We start from the raw sequence: 17,916 nt of genomic DNA, 5'->3' as shown, positions 1-17,916 counted from the left end.
TGCCACGCCGCACAGGAATCGCACCGCACGGCATCCAGATATAGAGCGGGGACGAGACCTGCGCAGCTTTCTGCTGACATTCCTATAGAAGGCGCTAAAATTAGGTGACTTTCCACTGCTGATTACTCGGCAGCAGGAATGTAGGAAGCAATATCTGCGTTTGGCCGTGCTAGCTGAATCCAGCCGCCCCCCCCCCCCCTCCGCTCTCTCCCATAATCCTTTGCAGCGTGTGATTTGCAGCAGCAGCACATCAAAGCCTTCATGGCAGAGACAGGGGTGCTGGGCGATATGGAAATGGTTTCCTCGGGCCGGGAGAACGCTGCCAGGAATCTATCTTGTCCACATGGGGTTTTGAAATTTCAGATCTGAGCAGAATAATAAAACGCAGACTGGGGGGGGGGGGGGTAAAAAATGACAGGTCAGGGAAGAGGGAAGACTGGATCGGGCGCACTGCGTGATGTGAAGTACTTAAAGGGGAACTCCAGACAGACAAATGCAGGAAGTGTTCCAGCAGACAAGACATTGGCGATTCTGTTGGGTTGTTCTTGTGATTCACACATGTGGCCAGCGGGACTGGAGACTGCGGCCCCCCCCCCTGCTGACTCATCATTATGGCCCCCCCCCCTCTTTGTCATGTCATGTTATCTGCACCCCGAAAGGATCCCACTGCTGGACAGCCCCCTGGATCTGCCCGGAGCTCCGCTGTAAAATGGAATACGGATCAGACACGTGCGGCTCGTTTCCTTCCCAATCAAAATTCGTACAAATTGTCATCATTCGAAGCAGGGGCGGACTAACAACTCATGGGGCCCCTGGGCAATAGGGGATCATGGGGCCCCTGTGTCCTCGCCCACACTCAAAGCACACCCAAAAAAGCCTATGAAAGGTATAAGGGGCATCTCATGGGGCCCCCTACTGACTCCAGGCCCTCGGGCAATAGGGGATCATGGGGCCCCTGTGTCCTTGCCCAAACTCAAACCACACCCAAAAAAGCCTATGAAAGGTATAAGGGGCATCTCATGGGGCCCCCTACTGACTCCAGGCCCTCGGGCAATAGGGGATCATGGGGCCCCCTACTGACTCCAGGCCCTCGGGCAATAGGGGATCATGGGGCCCCCTACTGACTCCAGGCCCTTGGGCAATAGGGGATCATGGGGCCCCCTACTGACTCCAGGCCCTCGGGCAATAGGGGATCATGGGGCCCCTGTGTTCTCGCCCACACTCAAACCACACCCAAAAAAGCCTATGAAAGGTACCAGGGGCATCTCATGGGGCCCCCTACTGACCCCGGGCCCTCGGGCAGTGCCCCTGATTCGGAGAGTCCGGTGTGTCCGAATCTCCGAATTACAACAGTAACACGTTTAAACGAATCCGAAGTGACGTTTCAAAGTTTCGGCCGAAAATCAAATTTGAAAACAAATTCAAAAGGGAAGCATTTCCTTGGAAGATTGTGCATATTCGTGTTAGAATCTAGTTGTCTTCCCCTTTTCAAATCTCAAAAAAGAATAGAATAGAGTAAATTAGAATAGAATAAACTATTAAAGAATGGAGTAGAAAATAAAGTAATGGAAAAGAACAGAATAGAATAGACAAGAATAAAATAGAAAAAAAATAGATTAGAATAGAATAGAACAGAACAGAATAGTATAGAAAATAAAATAATACAGTAAAGCAGAATAGAATAAACTATTAAAGAATAGAGTAGAAAATAAAATAATGGAAAGGAACAGAATAGAATAAAATAGAAAAATAGACTAGAATAGAATAGAACAGAATAGTATAGAAAATAAAAGAATAGAATAGAGTAAAGCAGAATAGAATAAACTATTAAAGAATAGAGTAGAAAATAAAAGAATAGAATAGAAAGGAACAGAATAGAGTAGACAAGAATAAAATAGCAAAAAATAGACTAGAATAAAACAGAACAGAGTAGTATAGAAAATAAAAGAATAGAATGCAAAAATAAAATAGAATATAGCAGTCTTCTAAAATTTGAATTTACGAAAAGAATAGAATAGAATAAAAGAATAGAGTAAAACAGAACAGAGTAGAATAGAAAATATAGGAACAGAATAGAAAATTAAGAAATAGAATAGAAAAAAAATAGAATAAAACAGAATAGAATAGGAAGGAACAGAATAGAATAGACTAGAATAAAACAGAACAGCGTAGTATAGAAAATAAAAGAATAGAATAGAAAAATAAAATAGAATATAGCGGTCTTCTGAATTTTGAATTTACGAAAAGAATAGAATAGAATAAAAGAATAGAGTAAAACAGAACAGAGTAGAATAGAAAATATAGGAACAGGATAGAAAATTAAGAAAGAGAAGAGAAAAAAAGAGAATAAAACAGAATAGAATAAAACAGAATAGAATAGCAAAAAAATGAAATAGAATATAGCTATCTTCTGAAATTTGAATAGAATAGCAGAGAATAAAACAATAGAATAGAAAAGAATAGAGTAAAACAGAGTAGAACAGAAAATAAAGGAATAGAATAGAACAGACAAGAATAGAACAGAATACAATAGTATAGAAAATAAAGGAATAGAATAGAAAAGATGCGACCCGTTTTCTTTGTTCCAACTCTGATTCACCTCAACTTTGCGAAGTGGCGAGGAAAGTGCGGGTGCCGGCCGTAGCGATCGGAAGTTTTTGCTTTTTTTTTCTCTCTCATCTCTGATATCAACTTGTCGTTTGTTGTTTTTTTTTTTTGTAATATTTTTGGAACTTTGAATTGTAGGAAGTATCGGGGTTGTGCAATCCCCGGCCAATCCTTGTACTGACTCCTCCCCCCCCCCGTGAAGAGGATTCTGCGTGAGCTCCTCCCACTCAGCGATTGTGACAGAGTGATACAAAGTACAAATAATATCCGAAGTCTCGGCAGTCCGAGGAGTTACATTGTAACAGATTCCACAACGATCCGACTTCAAGTCCAAATCTACTGATCTGTGTCTTCCTGTCCTCCCATTGGACACACACTCCTCCTCCTCCGGACCTGGAAGAGCCCCCACACCGCTCTCTGGTTATCTGCAGATCTATTGCTGGCCTGTGAGAGATCGCCGATATGCGACCAATCCCAGAAATGTACCCCGGAGCCGGGCTGTGCGGATCGCTCGCCCACTGCAGGGGCGGACTGGGGCCCGGGGTCAGTAGGGGGCCCCATGAGATGCCCCTGGTACCTTTTTCATAGGCTTTTTTGAGTTTGGGCAAGGACACAGGGGCCCCATGATCCCCTATTGCCCGGGGGCCCCATGAGTTGTCAGTCCACCCCTGGTTGGTGCTATACAGATTATAAACATAAAGGGTATTGAAGCCCCAACACCAGGGGCGGACTGACAACTCATGGGGCCCCCGGGCAATAGGGGATCATGGGGCCCCTGTGTCCTTGCCCAAACTCAAAAAAGCCTATGAAAAAGGTACCAGGGGCATCTCATGGGGCCCCCTACTGACCCCGGGCCCTCGGGCAGTGCCTGAGCTTCCAAATGGTTAGTCCGCCCCCGCCCCGACACTGATTTCTCCCTTTATGACATTAAAAAAAAACAGTTGATCCTGCCAAAAATCCAGTTTTGGAGAGCCTAACACACTTCCTGTCCAGAGGTAACACTTCCTGCCACAGGGTGACAACGCTCACCTTCCTGTATACAGAACAGGGAGTGTTGTCACCTTAGGACAGGAAGTGTGTCGCTGGCAGTGAAAAGAAAACGAATGCAGATGCCACATCTATGGACTGGAGCAGGGGCGGACTGACCATTTGGAAACTCAGGCACTGCCCGAGGGCCCCGGGGTCAGTAGGGGGCCCCATGAGATGCCTCTGGTACCTTTTTCATAGGCTTTTTTGAGTTTGGGCAAGGACACAGGGGCCCTATGATCCCCTATTGCCCGGGGGCCCCATGAGTTGTCAGTCCGCCCCTGAGTGACTCCATCCTCACCGCTGCCCCCGAAATGCATCGTATGGCGCCCCCTACAGGACCCCTGATATCACACCCATGTGGGGTTTTTTTTTTTTTTTTTTTGCAGAAACGCACGACAGTCCCTTGAACATGGTTTCCTCCTATGGGGCTCGTTCTGCGTTTTCAGTCGCTGCGATTTTTGGAAAGGGTCAGCCCGGGTTCACACCGGAATTCGCAGCGTTTTCAGTGCAAATTCCACACTGCATCAGAATCGCACCCCGTTCAGGCGAACCGCTGCGGGTGTGGATGTTAACGACACCCCGAAATTGGTCAGCGATGTGCAGAATCGGATCGCAGAGGTGTGAATACCCGTGCGATCTGATTCTAGTGCAGACAAAAAAAAGGGTCCTGCATCTTTCTGGCGCGGATGTGGTGCGATTTGAGCCGTACAAAATGTACACCTCCGATCGCACCGCATACAAATCGCATGTGATTTGGACAGGAATGCGGTGCGGTTCCTGTGCGAATCGCATGCGATATACCGCACCGCATATGTGGGATCCCGGACTTAGGGACTTTTTTTTTCCTGCGGCAGATTGCTTTTTGGCGCAGAAGACTTCGATGGAACCGCACCAAAAACGCAATGCGGTTTTTTTTGCCAATAGGAAAGTATTGAGTGCGACTTTGACGCAGCTTTACACTCTCCGGCATTCAAGTTGCATCAAAGCTGCACTACTTTGATGCGACTTTGAGCCCCGCTTTACATATATGCGGTGCAGAAAATGCAGCGTTTCCCGTACTGCTTTGAAATCGCACTCTGTTCATGCGATCTGCCGCGGACGTCCAGTGCCTGGTCAGCACGCACATGTTAATACACTGACATTCACATTCATTAGATGCAATTTCAATTTGCAAATCGCACCTGAAATCGCAATAGACTTCGACGGAACCGCACCAAAAACGCAACTGTTGCGTTTTCAATGCGTTTTTTATTTTTGCCAATAGGAAAGTATTGAGTGCAACTTTGACGCAGCTTTACACTCCCCGGCACTCAAGTTGCATCAAACTTTGATGCGACTTTGAGCCCCGGTTTACATATATTCGGTGCGGGAAATGCAGCGAATCCTGAACGTTTCCCGCACCGCATTGAAATTGGTCACACCGCTGCGATTTAAAATTGCGTGATTTTAGCACGATTTCAGGTGCGATTTCTCAAGGCTTTATTGCGACTTGCATTCTATCCTACGTCCGTGAAATCGCAATAAACTGCAGAAAAAGGAACGCAAGAGCGACTTTAGAAATCGCGGTGCAGCAAATCGCACGCGTTCAGACACGAATATTCACATTCATTAGATGCAATTTCAGTTCACATCTAATGCATTTTCCAGAAACGCACAGCATGATTTCCTGTGGGATGGATTTACATTTTTGGTTCTATAGACTTCAATGGAGATGCTGCAGAAAAGCGTGTAGTGCGTTTCTTATGCGTTTTGGACGTGTTTTTGACATGTTTTGCGTTTTATTCTGCCCAGCCACGATTTTGAAAAAGAAAAAGCAACACAAAACGCGGCAACACCGCGTCGAAAATGCATGTGCAAAAACGCACCACAAAAAGCGCTGCAAAAACGCATCAAACGCCAACTATAACAAATAAAATGGCATCGCACATCAGATTGCTGTATCGGGTTGCAGCATGTGTGGCCAGGTTTTGAGGCACCTCGCTGGGGACCTGAAGTAGGGACCCCCCCCCCAATTCTGAATGGCTCCACCCAGTTGGTGGCGGCTGGCAGTGCCCTCTGCATGCAGACTCACCGTGTTGGCCGGGCGGGGGACGGGTGGCTCCATCTCTGGACGGATCCCTCTGCTCTCTGCACAGCCGGCTGCTCGCTCAGCTGCATCACATCTGTCAGACACAGGAAGTTCACAGCTGTCTGTCCAGACTGCGATAAGAAGAACCCGAGAACCATCGACTTCTTCACACCGAATACAAAACGCAGGCTTCGCGGTTACTGCGCACAGTTAGCGGTGAATCTGATTTTGCCTCCCCCCCCCACTTCATCAGCTGGATGATATTTATCAATAAAACCTTTCCATTATTATTTCATTACTTATTTTAGATCCGGTGCTAGGTCTCTGTGCTTCTCTATGCAACGCAGGCAGATCATGGCTGGTGGGAGGGGCCGGCAGAGAGCTGTGTATAGCTTCCAGTAATGATCCCGGCAACCTACCTCCTCTCAAGAGCCCTGAGTCATGATGCAGACTGAAGGAGTGCGTGTTCCTAATCGAGCTGCATTTGCATGCACTCTGAACCCTTCACCCTGTACATAGCACACTCCAGAACCCTGCACCGTGTACATAGCACGCTCCTGAACCCTGCACCCTGTGCATAGCACGCTCCTGAACCCTGCACCCTGTACATAGCACGCTCCTGAACCCTGCACCGTGTACATAGCACGCTCCTGAACCCTGCACCCTGTGCATAGCACGCTCCTGAACCCTGCACCCTGTACGTAGCACGCTCCTGAGCACTGCACCCTGTACATAGCACGCTCCTGAGCCCTGCACCCTGTACATAGCACGCTCCTGAACCCTGCACCCTGTACATAGCACACTCCTGAGCCCTGCACCGTGTACATAGCACGCTCCTGAACCCTGCACCCTGTACATAGCACACTCCTGAACCCTGCACCCTGTACATAGCACACTCCTGAACCCTGCACCCTGTACATAGCACACTCCTGAACCCTGCACCCTGTACATAGCACGCTCCTGAACCCTGCACCCTGTACATAGCACGCTCCTGAACCCTGCACCCTGTACATAGCACGCTCCTGAGCCCTGCACCCTGTACATAGCACACTCCTGAGCCCTGCACCCTGTACGTAGCACGCTCCTGAGCACTGCACCCTGTACATAGCACGCTCCTGAGCCCTGCACCCTGTACATAGCACGCTCCTGAACCCTGCACCCTGTACATAGCACACTCCTGAGCCCTGCACCCTGTACATAGCACACTCCTGAACCCTGCACCCTGTACGTAGCACGCTCCTGAGCACTGCACCCTGTACATAGCACGCTCCTGAGCCCTGCACCCTGTACGTAGCACGCTCCTGAACCCTGCACCCTGTACATAGCACGCTCCTGAACCCTGCACCCTGTACATAGCACGCTCCTGAACCCTGCACCCTGTACATAGCACGCTCCTGAACCCTGCACCCTGTACTTAGCACGCTCCTGAACCCTGCACCCTGTACATAGCACGCTCCTGAGCCCTGCATCCTATACGTAGCACACTCCTGAACCCTGCATCCTATACGTAGCACGCTCCTGAGCCCTGCACCCTGTACATAGCACACTCCTGAACCCTGCACCCTGTACATAGCACGCTCCTGAACCCTGCATCCTATACGTAGCACGCTCCTGAACCCTGCATCCTATACGTAGCACGCTCCTGAGCCCTGCACCCTGTACATAGCACGCTCCTGAGCCCTGCACCCTGTACATAGCACGCTCCTGAACCCTGCACCCTGTACATAGCACGCTCCTGAACCCTGCACCCTGTACATAGCACGCTCCTGAGCCCTGCATCCTATACGTAGCACGCTCCTGAGCCCTGCACCCTGTACATAGCACACTCCTGAACCCTGCATCCTATACGTAGCACACTCCTGAACCCTGCACCCTGTACATAGCACACTCCTGAGCCCTGCACCCTGTACATAGCACACTCCTGAACCCTGCACCCTGTACATAGCACGCTCCTGAACCCTGCACCCTGTACATAGCACGCTCCTGAACCCTGCACCCTGTACATAGCACGCTCCTGAACCCTGCACCCTGTACATAGCACGCTCCTGAGCCCTGCATCCTATACGTAGCACGCTCCTGAGCCCTGCACCCTGTACATAGCACACTCCTGAACCCTGCACCCTGTACATAGCACGCTCCTGAACCCTGCACCCTGTACATAGCACGCTCCTGAGCCCTGCATCCTATACGTAGCACGCTCCTGAGCCCTGCACCCTGTACATAGCACACTCCTGAACCCTGCATCCTATACGTAGCACACTCCTGAACCCTGCACCCTGTACATAGCACACTCCTGAACCCTGCACCCTGTACATAGCACGCTCCTGAACCCTGCACCCTGTACATAGCACACTCCTGAGCCCTGCACCCTGTACATAGCACACTCCTGAGCCCTGCACCCTGTACATAGCACACTCCTGAACCCTGCACCCTGTACATAGCACACTCCTGAGCCCTGCACCCTGTTTATGTCTGTACGTGTGGGGCGGGGCTATCAGAATTTGGGGAGTTTATTAAATGTTTGGGTGTAACTTTTGTAATTTTTTTTATTTTTTTTTACTTTACAGAATTCCCCTAAATGATCGCACTTTGTGTAGCAGCCACCAGTGTGGTTCAGACAGGCGGTCAGGAGGCGATAAAACAAAGGGGTTTTACCACCCCCCATCCCGCCACCTGAACTGTAAAACAACAGCTAGATGGGGCTGTTAACATCCTGAGGCCGCAATACTTCGCTTCTCTGCCACTGCCGCATTTTTACCTCGAGGTGCAGAGTTTGACAAGCGTCACGACCCGTCAAACTCACCCACGGGGCGGCGCTGCAACTGAGGCGCGGTAGTGCGCCATTATGGGGGTCGAATCGGGCAGTGAGGAGGCCCCCCCCCCTCACCACCTGTCATAGGCTTTCTGAAAAGCGTTCCCAAACGCAGATCGTTCTTCAGAGGGCAATGCATTGCAGGGTTGAAGACTGACCTGCAGCCAATGTGTGGTGAATGTCACATTCCCTCGAAGTCTATAGGCTGTGCTTGTTTCCTCCGAAGTGTCGCAGTATTCGTATTTTCTCAACGACTTCCTGCCCCAATCGCGGTGAACACGCAACCTCGCGGCGGTAAGGAGGGATTTATAGAAATGTTCCTTTGGTCCCAATTAGTTCCTCTTTCAGGTGATCACACCGGGGAGGGCGGCAGGGGTCCTAGGGGGACACTTGGTATGGCCACAGACTGAAATCAAAGTGGAACTCCGGACAGAAGAAAGAAGTCGCCTTCATTAAAGCGGAACTCCGGAGCTCCTGTAATCATCGATACATCTTTACCTGTAATATTTGAATGGAAGCAATGTGACCTGGTGTCAGCCTCTTGCATTCCCTGTACAGCAGAGCTCAGACTGAGGGAGGGAGCACAAGGAGCCAATCAGTTCATGGGCTGAAAAGAAGCATGCTGATAGGAGTGGAGAGCAGGGTGACTGAGAGATGAAGTCATCGCTGTGCTGCTTCTCCTTCCACTGTCCAGTCACAGGCTGGGGGCACATCCAGGATGACCTGGGCTCACAAGAAGTGAGAAGTGTGTGACCTGTATAGCATTTCCTGTACAGCAGAGATCAGACTGAGGGAGGGAGAAGCATCAGAAGGAGCCAGTAGTTCATGGGCTGAAAAGAAGCATGCTGATAGGAGTGAAGAGCAGGGAGACTGAGAGATGAAGTCATCGCTGTGCTGCTTCTCCTTCCACTGTCCAGTCACAGGCTGGGGGCAGATCCAGGATGACCTGGGCTCACAGGAAGGGAGAAGTGTGTGACCTGTATGGCATTTCCTGTACAACAGAGCTCAGAATGAGGGAGAAGCAGCAAAAGGAGACAGCAGTTCATGGGCTGAAAAGAAGCATGCTGATAGGAGTGGAGAGCAGGGAGACTGAGAGATGAGGTCATCGTGGTGCTGCTTCTTCTTCCACTGTCCAGTCACAGGATGGGGGCACATCCAGGATGACCTGGGCTCACAAGAAGTGAGTAGTGTGTGACCTGTATAGCATTTCCTGTACAGCAGAGCTCAGACTTTGGGAGGGAGAAGCAGCACAAGCAGCCAGTCAGTTCATGGGCTGAAAAGAAGCATGCTGACAGGAGTGGAGAGCAGGGTGACAGAGAGATGAAATGATCGCCGTGCTTCTTCCCCTTCCACTGCCCAGTCACAGGCTGCGGGCACATCCAGAATGACCTGGGCTCACAAGAAGTGAGTAGTGTGTGACCTGTATAGAGTTTCCTGTACAGCAGAGCTCAGAATGTTCAAGTAATGTTCTCCTTGACACAACCACAGTCTTTTTTCCAGAGCAGCCAGTATTTCTCCTGAGGTTTCCTGTGGGGGTTCTTCTTTGTATCCCGAACAATTCTTCTGTCAGTCCTGGCTGCAATCTTTCTTGGTCTCCCTGACCTTGGCTTGGTATGGAGAGATCCCCGAACTTTCCACTTCTTAATAAGTGATTGAACATTACTGACTGGCCTATTCAAAGCTTTGGATATCTTTTTATATCCTTTTGCATCTTTATAAAGTTCCATTCCCTTGTTACGCAGGTCTTTGGTCAGTTCTTTTCTGCTCCCCATGGCTCAGTATCCAGCCTGCTCAGTGCATCCACGTGAGAGCTAACAAATGCATTGACTATTTATACATTGCCATTGCAAAGTCACAGATGTGGGAAATGAACCTTTAATTGCCATTGTAACATTCCAGGGGGGAGGGGAACTTCTGATCCGGGGGCGGAGACTTCTGATCCGGGGGCGGAGACTAATGATTTCGGGATTTCTGTTATCATTAGGATTTAAAAAGGAGCCAAACAATTACGTGATCAAAAATGGCTCCTATCATCGCTATTATAAAATAAAAGACAGTTTGCTGGCAGATCGGTCAGATTTCAAAATTCCGAAATGTCACCATTTCTGCCAGAGAGGCAAATTTATCAACACAACTGTATATATATATAATGGCAGGAAGACTCTGAGAACCCATCAGATCCCAATGGGGACGGATCTCCTGCTGGATCTCTATACTGCCATGGACGGGGGATGGGTGAGGAACGTAAGGACGCCCCATCGTTTGATGGAAATGATCGACCTACAGAGGACTGAATTCAAAGACACCCCGAAAATCAAAGTGAAGAAATGATGCAGCAGGCGAGTCCATGTTGGTGAAATGTCATTGCAGCAACTCAGAATGGCCCTCAGTAGTCTGTGTGGCCCCCACGTGCTTGTATGCATGCCTGACAACGTCCGGGGAGGGTCCTAATGAGACCACGGATGGTGTCCTGGGGGATTTCCTCCCAGATCTGGACCAGGGCATCACTGAGCTCCTGGACAGTCTGTGGTGCAACCTGGTGGCGTCAGATGGACCGCAACATGACATCCCAGAGGTGTTCTATTGGATTTAGGTCAGGGGAGCGTGGGGGCCATTCAATGGTATCAATTCCTTCATCCTCCAGGAACTCTCCCCACATGAGGCTGGGCATTGTCATGCACCAGGAGGAACCCAGGGCCCACTGCACCAGGAGGAACCCAGGACCCACTGCACCAGGAGGAAGCCAGGACCCACTGCACCAGGAGGAGCCCAGGACGCACTGCACCAGGAGGAGCCCAAGACGCACTGCACCAGGAGGAACCCAGGACCCACTGCACCAGGAGGAACCCAGGGCCCACCGCACCAGAAGGAATCCAGGACCCACCGCACCAGGAGGAACCCAGGACCCACCGCACCAGGAGGAACCCAGGACGCACCGCACCAGGAGGAACCCAGGACCCACCGCACCAGGAGGAACCCAGGACGCACCGCACCAGGAGGAACCCAGGACCAACTGCACTAGGAGGAACCCAGGACCCCCTGCACCAGGAGGAACCTAGGACCCACTGCACCAGGAGGAACCCAGGACCCACTGCACCAGGAGGAACCCAGGACCCACTGCACCAGCGTAGGGTCTGACAATGGGTCCAAAGATTTCATCCCCATACCTAATAGCAGTCAGGGTGCCATTGTCTAGCCTGTAGAGGTCTGTGTGTCCCTCCATGGAGATGCCTCCCCACATCATCACTGACCCACTACCAATACGGTCATGCTGAACCATGTTACAGGCAGCAGAATGTTCTCCACGACTTCTCCAGACCCTTTCATGTCTGTCACATGTGCTCAGGATGAACCTGCTCTCATCTGTGAAGAGCACAGGGTGCCAGTGGTGGACCTGCCAATTCTGGTGTTCAATGGCAAATGCCAATCCAGCTCTATGGTGCCGGGCAGTGAGCACAGGGCCCACTAGAGGATGTCGGGCCCTCAGGCCACCCTCATGAAGTCTGTTTCTGATTGTTTGGTCAGAGACATTCACACCAGTGGCCTGCTGGAGGTCATTTTGTAGGGCTCTGGCAGTGCTCATCCTGTTCCTCCTTGCACAAAGGAGCAGATACCGGTCCTGCTGATGGGTTAAGGACCTTCTACGGCCCTGTCCAGCTCTCCTAAGTAACTGTCTGTCTCCTGGAATCTCCTCCATGCTCTTGTCTCCTGGAATCTCCTCCATGCTCTTGAGACTGTGCTGGGAGACACAGCAAACCTTCTGGCAATGGCACGTATTGATGGGCCATCCTGGAGGAGTTGGACTGCCTGTGCAACCTCTGTAGGGTCCAGGTATGGCCTCATGCTACCAGTAGTGACCCTACCCAAATGTAAAACTAGTGAAAAACAGTCAGAAAAGATGAGTAGGGGAAAAAATATCAGTGGCCCCCACCTGTAAAACCATTCCTGTTTTGGGGGTCTTCTTATTGTTGCCCATCTAGTACGCCTGTTGTTAATTCCATTAACACCAAAGCAGCTGAAACTGATGAACAACCCCCTCTGCGACTTACCTGACCAGATCCATATCCCAGGAGTGTCATGGACTTGATGCTAGACTCTGATTACAAAGTCTTCCTTTCATTTTTTGGACCAGTGTGTATATATGTTTGTATATATATATATTTACATTTAAAATGTCATAATTACAGAAGAGGAGTTTCCTAGGATGGGACCTACAATAGAGGTTCCCTATCACTCCTTTAAGTGCACCAATTTGCTGCCCTCTTCAGGTGATATCTGGTACTTCCTCCAACCATGCCTTTGCTAGCTGTTTATATCTAGCATGTTCCTAGTTCGGGGACAAATATTTATTTCAGGTACCTATATAGCGCCGTCAGTTTACGCAGCGCTTTACATATGTATTATACATTCACATCAGTCCCTAACCCTCAAGGGGCGTACAATCTAAGGTCCCTAACCCTCAAGGGGCGTACAATCTAAGGTCCTTAACCCTCAAGGGGTGTACAATCTAAGGTCCCTAACTCCTTTTCGTACATACACATACTAGGGACAATTTAGACAGGAGCCAATTAACCCACCAGCATGTCTTTGGAGTGTGGGAGGAAACCGGAGTACCCGGAGGAAACCCACACAGGCACAGGGAGAACATGCAAACTCCAGGCAGGTGGTGCCGTGGTTGGGATTCGAACCAATGACCCGAGGAAGTGCTAACCACTTAGCCACTGTGATTTATGCCCTGATCTCCAGAAGTAAGGCAGTTAAGGAGATAGAATCATGTCCCTTCTGCCTGATACCCAAGCATTGGAAGCGACAGGAGGTGCCGAAAATAAAAGACTGGGTGGATCAAATATGTAAATTGGAGGAACTTTATCATTTGAATGAAGATAAGATGGAGAGTCACCATACAAGGGAGAGCATGCAAACTCCAGACAGGTGGTGCCGTGGTTGGGATTTGAACCAATGACCCGAGTACTGCCAGGCGGAAGTGCTAACCACTTAGCCACTGTGCTGCCCCAAATAAAGAATTAGGAAGACTGAGACCAGGGAAGGCAAAACAGAAGCACAGAATACTTTGTGTTGCATTTACCCTGTTCACATGACGCCAGAAATGACTAAAGTAACTGAATACGCTGGATGTCCAGGAACTTCCCTGTTTGTGTATGAGACGTGATGTGCCGGCTCTGCTTGTGGTTCTCTATAATTAAAGTGAAAAGATGACACAAAAAAAGAGGAATATAAAATGTTCAGCTGAATTTCACAGGATGTGTGCAATTTCCTGACCATCAAATGCAGCCAGCGCTGCGGTCAACGCATCCACCACAGTGCACTGCACTGACACTGCAGACAAAGGGTCACCGCGGGAATATACATTAAAGAGAGAAAAATAAATAAAAATACACAAAAAGTTCCATTTTATGTGTCATATGTAGCTTCCCATTGGGGAGATTTCCTCTCACTATATACACACACACATATACATACATACACACATATATATATACATACACACATATATATACAGTTGCAAGAAAAAGTATGTGAACCCTTTGGGATTACGTGGAGTTTTGCATGAATTGGGCATAAAATGTGCTCTGAACGTCATCTAAGTCACAACAATAGAAGAACACAGTCTGCTGAACATAATACTACACAAACATTAGATGTTGCCATGGTTTAATTGCACATAACATGTAAACATTCACAGTGCAGGGAGGAAAAAGTATGTGAACCTTTGGACTTAATAACTGGTTGACCCTCCTTTGGCAGCAATAACCTCAACCAAACGTTTCCTGTAGTTGCAGATCAGACCGGCACAATGATCTGGAGTCATTTTGGACCACTCCTCTTCACAAAACTGTTTCAGTGTAGCAATATTCTTGGGATGTCTGGTGTGAATCACTCTCTTAAGGTCATGCCACAGCATTTCAATCGGGTTGAGGTCAGGACTCTGACTGGGCCACTCCAGAAGGCGTATTCTGTGCTGTTGCAGCCATTGTTTTGTTGAATGACTTGTATGCTTTGGGTCATTGTCCTGTTGCATCACCCATCCTCTGCGGAGCTTCAGTTGGCGGACAGATGGTCGTACGTTTTCCTGCAAAATGTCTTGATAAACTCTGGAATTCATTTTCCCATCAATGACAACAATCCGTCCAGCCCTGAGGCAGCAAAGCAGCCCCAAACCATGATGCTCCCTCCGCCATGTTTCACAGTGGGGATGAGGTTTTGATGTTGGTGTGCTGTGCCTTTTTTTCTCCACACATAGTGTTGTGTGTTCTTCCCAAACAACTCAATCTTGGTTTCATCTGTCCACAGTATATTTTGCCAGTAGTGCTGTGGAACATCCAGGTGCTCTTTTGCAAACTTCAAACGTGCTGCAATCTTCTTTTTGGACAGCAATGGCTTCCTCCGTGGTGTCCTCCCATGTACTCCATTCTTGTTTAATGTTTTCCTTATTGTAGATGTGTCAACAAAAATGTTAGCATGTGCCAGAGATTTCTGTAGGTCTTTAGCCGACACTCTGGGATTCTTCTTTACCTCATGCAGCATTCTGCGCTGTGCTCTTGCAGTCATTTTTACAGGACGACCACGCCTAGGGAGAGTAGCAACAGTGCTAAACTTTCTCCATTTGTAGACAGTCTGTCTTACCATGGACACATGAACATCAAGGCTTTTGGAGATACTTTTGTAACCCTTTCCAGCTTCATGCAAGTCAACAATTCTTGATCGTAGGTCTTCTGAGAGCTCTTTTCTGCAAGGCATGGTTCACATCACACAGTGCTTCTTGAAACCAGTAAACCCAAAACAGGTGTGTGTTTTTTTAAGGGCAGGACAGCTGTCAGCAACACATCCAATATCATCAAACTGATTGCAGTCAAGGTTGGCTCACTCCTGGCTCCAATTAGCTCTGGGAGAAGTCATTAAGCTAGGGCTTCACATACTTTTTCCTCCCTGCACTGTGAATGTTTACATGTTATGTGCAATTAAACCATGGCAACATCTAATGTTTGTGTAGTATTATGTTCAGCAGACTGTGTTCTTCTATTGTTGTGACTTAGATGACATTCAGAGCACATTTTATGCCCAATTCATGCAAAACTCCACGTAATCCCAAGGGGTTCACATACTTTTTCTTGCAACTGTACATACACACATACATATATATGTATATACACAACCACATATTATTATTATACAGTATTTATAAAGCGCCAATAGTTCGCTCAGCGCTGTACATTACAAAGGGGGACAGAACATGTGACAGAACAATACCAATACAATGCAAAACATGAGGGGATCGAGGGCTCTGCTCTTTCAAGCTTACAATCTAGGAGGGAGGGGATGGTGGTACAGGAGGAGATAGCTGTGGGGGATGGAGTGGTAGGAAGAGTGGAGGAGGTCGGCAAGTTAGCAGGGGGTGGGGTAGGCTTCCCTGAAGAGATGGGTTTTCAGGGTGCGCCTAAAGGAGAGGAGAGTAGGTGATAATCTGATGGGTTGGGGCAGGGAGTTCCAGAGGATGGGTGACACCCTGGAGAAGTCCTGGAGGCGGGCATGGGAGGAGGAGACCAGGGAACTAGAGAGAAGGAGGTCTTGTGAGGAGCGGAGTGTGCGTGTTGGGCGGTACTTGGATATTAGGTCAGTGATGTAGTTCGGGGCAGTATGGTGGACGGCTTTGTACGTCAGTGTTAGGATTTTGAATTTGATCCGTTGTGCAATCGGAAGCCAGTGGAGGGATTGGCAGAGGGGGGTGGCGGAAACGGAGCGGTTGGAAAGGTGAATGAGTCTGGCAGCCGTGTTCAGGATGGACTGAAGAGGGGATAGCCAGCGGCGAGGCAGGCCAGTGAGGAGGGAGTTGCAGTAGTCGAGTCGTGATATGATGAGGGAGTGGATGAGCTATATACACACATTATATATATATATATATACACACACACATACATACATACATACATACACACACAGTATATATATATATTTATTATATACACACACATTATTTATTTATTTATATATATATATATATATATATTACATTACACAACCACATATATACACACACACATATTATATATATATATGTGTGTGTGTATAAATGTGTATATATATATATATATATATATATATATATATATATATATATTTGTAGGGCCAGAAGCAGCGGTGAGGGATCACAGAAGAGGAGGATAGGGGCTGCTCTGTGCAGAAACATTGCACAACGAAGATAAGTAGAACATGTTTGTTATTTAAAAACAAAAATAAAATAATAAAATGTGATCCTTTAAATCACTTTAGTTCATGGGGATGAAAAATAAGCTGCAATACTTAGCTTACGCCTGAGCTCCACACTGCATTTCCTTGTGCTCGGTCCCCGACAGTCCCCCCGTACAATGCAGGACTATTGGCTCTGCATTGTTCTGGGTAATTATTTTGTGGGACCTGAGTCTGGAGGAAGAGACTTTAAAGGGGAAGCCGTACAAGTGGAGGGAATGGCTTATTTCTTTACCCCTAGACCAGTGTTTCTCAACTCCAGTCCTCATGGACCCCCAACAGGTCATGTTTTCAGGATTTCCCTCAGATGAAACAGCTGTGGTAATTACTAAGGCAGTGAAACTGATCACAGATATAAAGGGTGGGTAAGTGAGCGCAAACAGATCAAAGTGAAACTGATCAAATCACCTGTGCAAAATAATGGAAATCCTGAAAACATGACCTGTTGGGGGTCCATGAGGACTGGAGTTGAGAAACACTGCCCTAGACTTACCAAGCATTAACCCCTTACAGTGTGGGGGCCCTAACGTCTATGCCGATTACCTGTGTCAAAAAAAAAAAAAAAAAGTGTACAATTACCTATTTTCAGCCCGCTCCGGTCTGGTCACATGATCTCTCCTGTGTCAGTGAGTGGCAGATGCAGAGAAGAGGAGCGGCTGTGAATTCTGGAAAGCAGGGACGTCACCTATAGACTCCCTATAGACCATGCAGCTGCCACAGAGAAGCTGGATCATCGGACCAGATCAGAGCAGGCTGAAAATAGGTAAGTACATAAATTTCTTACACAGATCAGTCAGCATGGGTGTTGGAAGTGGGGATGGAGCAGGTTTAGGACTAGATTGGTTGATTAAGTGGCAAACAAGTGTAAAAGGGACCGCAAATAATTGCTACGGTCCTTTATAAGATCTTTTTACTGTGAATGTCAAGTGACAACTGCAACTAAAAAGGTAATGAAAATCATCAGTGAGCCCGTGTGCTTAGTGATTGGTAGAATCTGCCTCGTGCTTCATTGAGGACTACAACAAAATGGCGTCTGTCTGCACACAGTGTCTGCATATAGTGAACTCTTCTTAGTCACAAATGGCTTCCGCTTGGTCTCCTACGCCCGGGAGAACCCCCTCTAACATGTTTCGCC

The 17,916-nt window shown here is 48.3% G+C and overlaps 2 protein-coding genes across 2 annotated transcripts in view; one reads left to right on the top strand and one right to left on the bottom strand.

The window, feature by feature from the left end:
* CASS4 (Cas scaffold protein family member 4) overlaps nucleotides 1-5,782 on the bottom strand; it is an 82,247-nt gene extending 76,465 nt beyond the window's left edge. The window contains exon 1 of the mRNA XM_089664017.1: nucleotides 5,708-5,782. Within this exon, the coding sequence (XP_089520143.1) occupies nucleotides 5,708-5,740 (33 nt within the window). The 5' untranslated portion in view covers nucleotides 5,741-5,782. The remainder of the gene's footprint in view (nucleotides 1-5,707) is intronic.
* Nucleotides 1-17,916, top strand: part of AURKA (aurora kinase A) — a 127,813-nt gene that overhangs the window by 82,293 nt on the left and 27,604 nt on the right. The gene's annotated exons all lie outside the window — the stretch shown is intronic.

This window comes from Staurois parvus, unplaced genomic scaffold (genome assembly GCF_062004578.1).
Source record: "Staurois parvus isolate SC_StPar_1 unplaced genomic scaffold, SC_StPar_1.0 ptg001812l, whole genome shotgun sequence".
NCBI lineage: Eukaryota > Metazoa > Chordata > Amphibia > Anura > Ranidae > Staurois > Staurois parvus.
The sequence above is the reverse complement of the archived record's forward strand: the minus strand, read 5'-3'. Positions and strand labels throughout refer to the sequence as shown.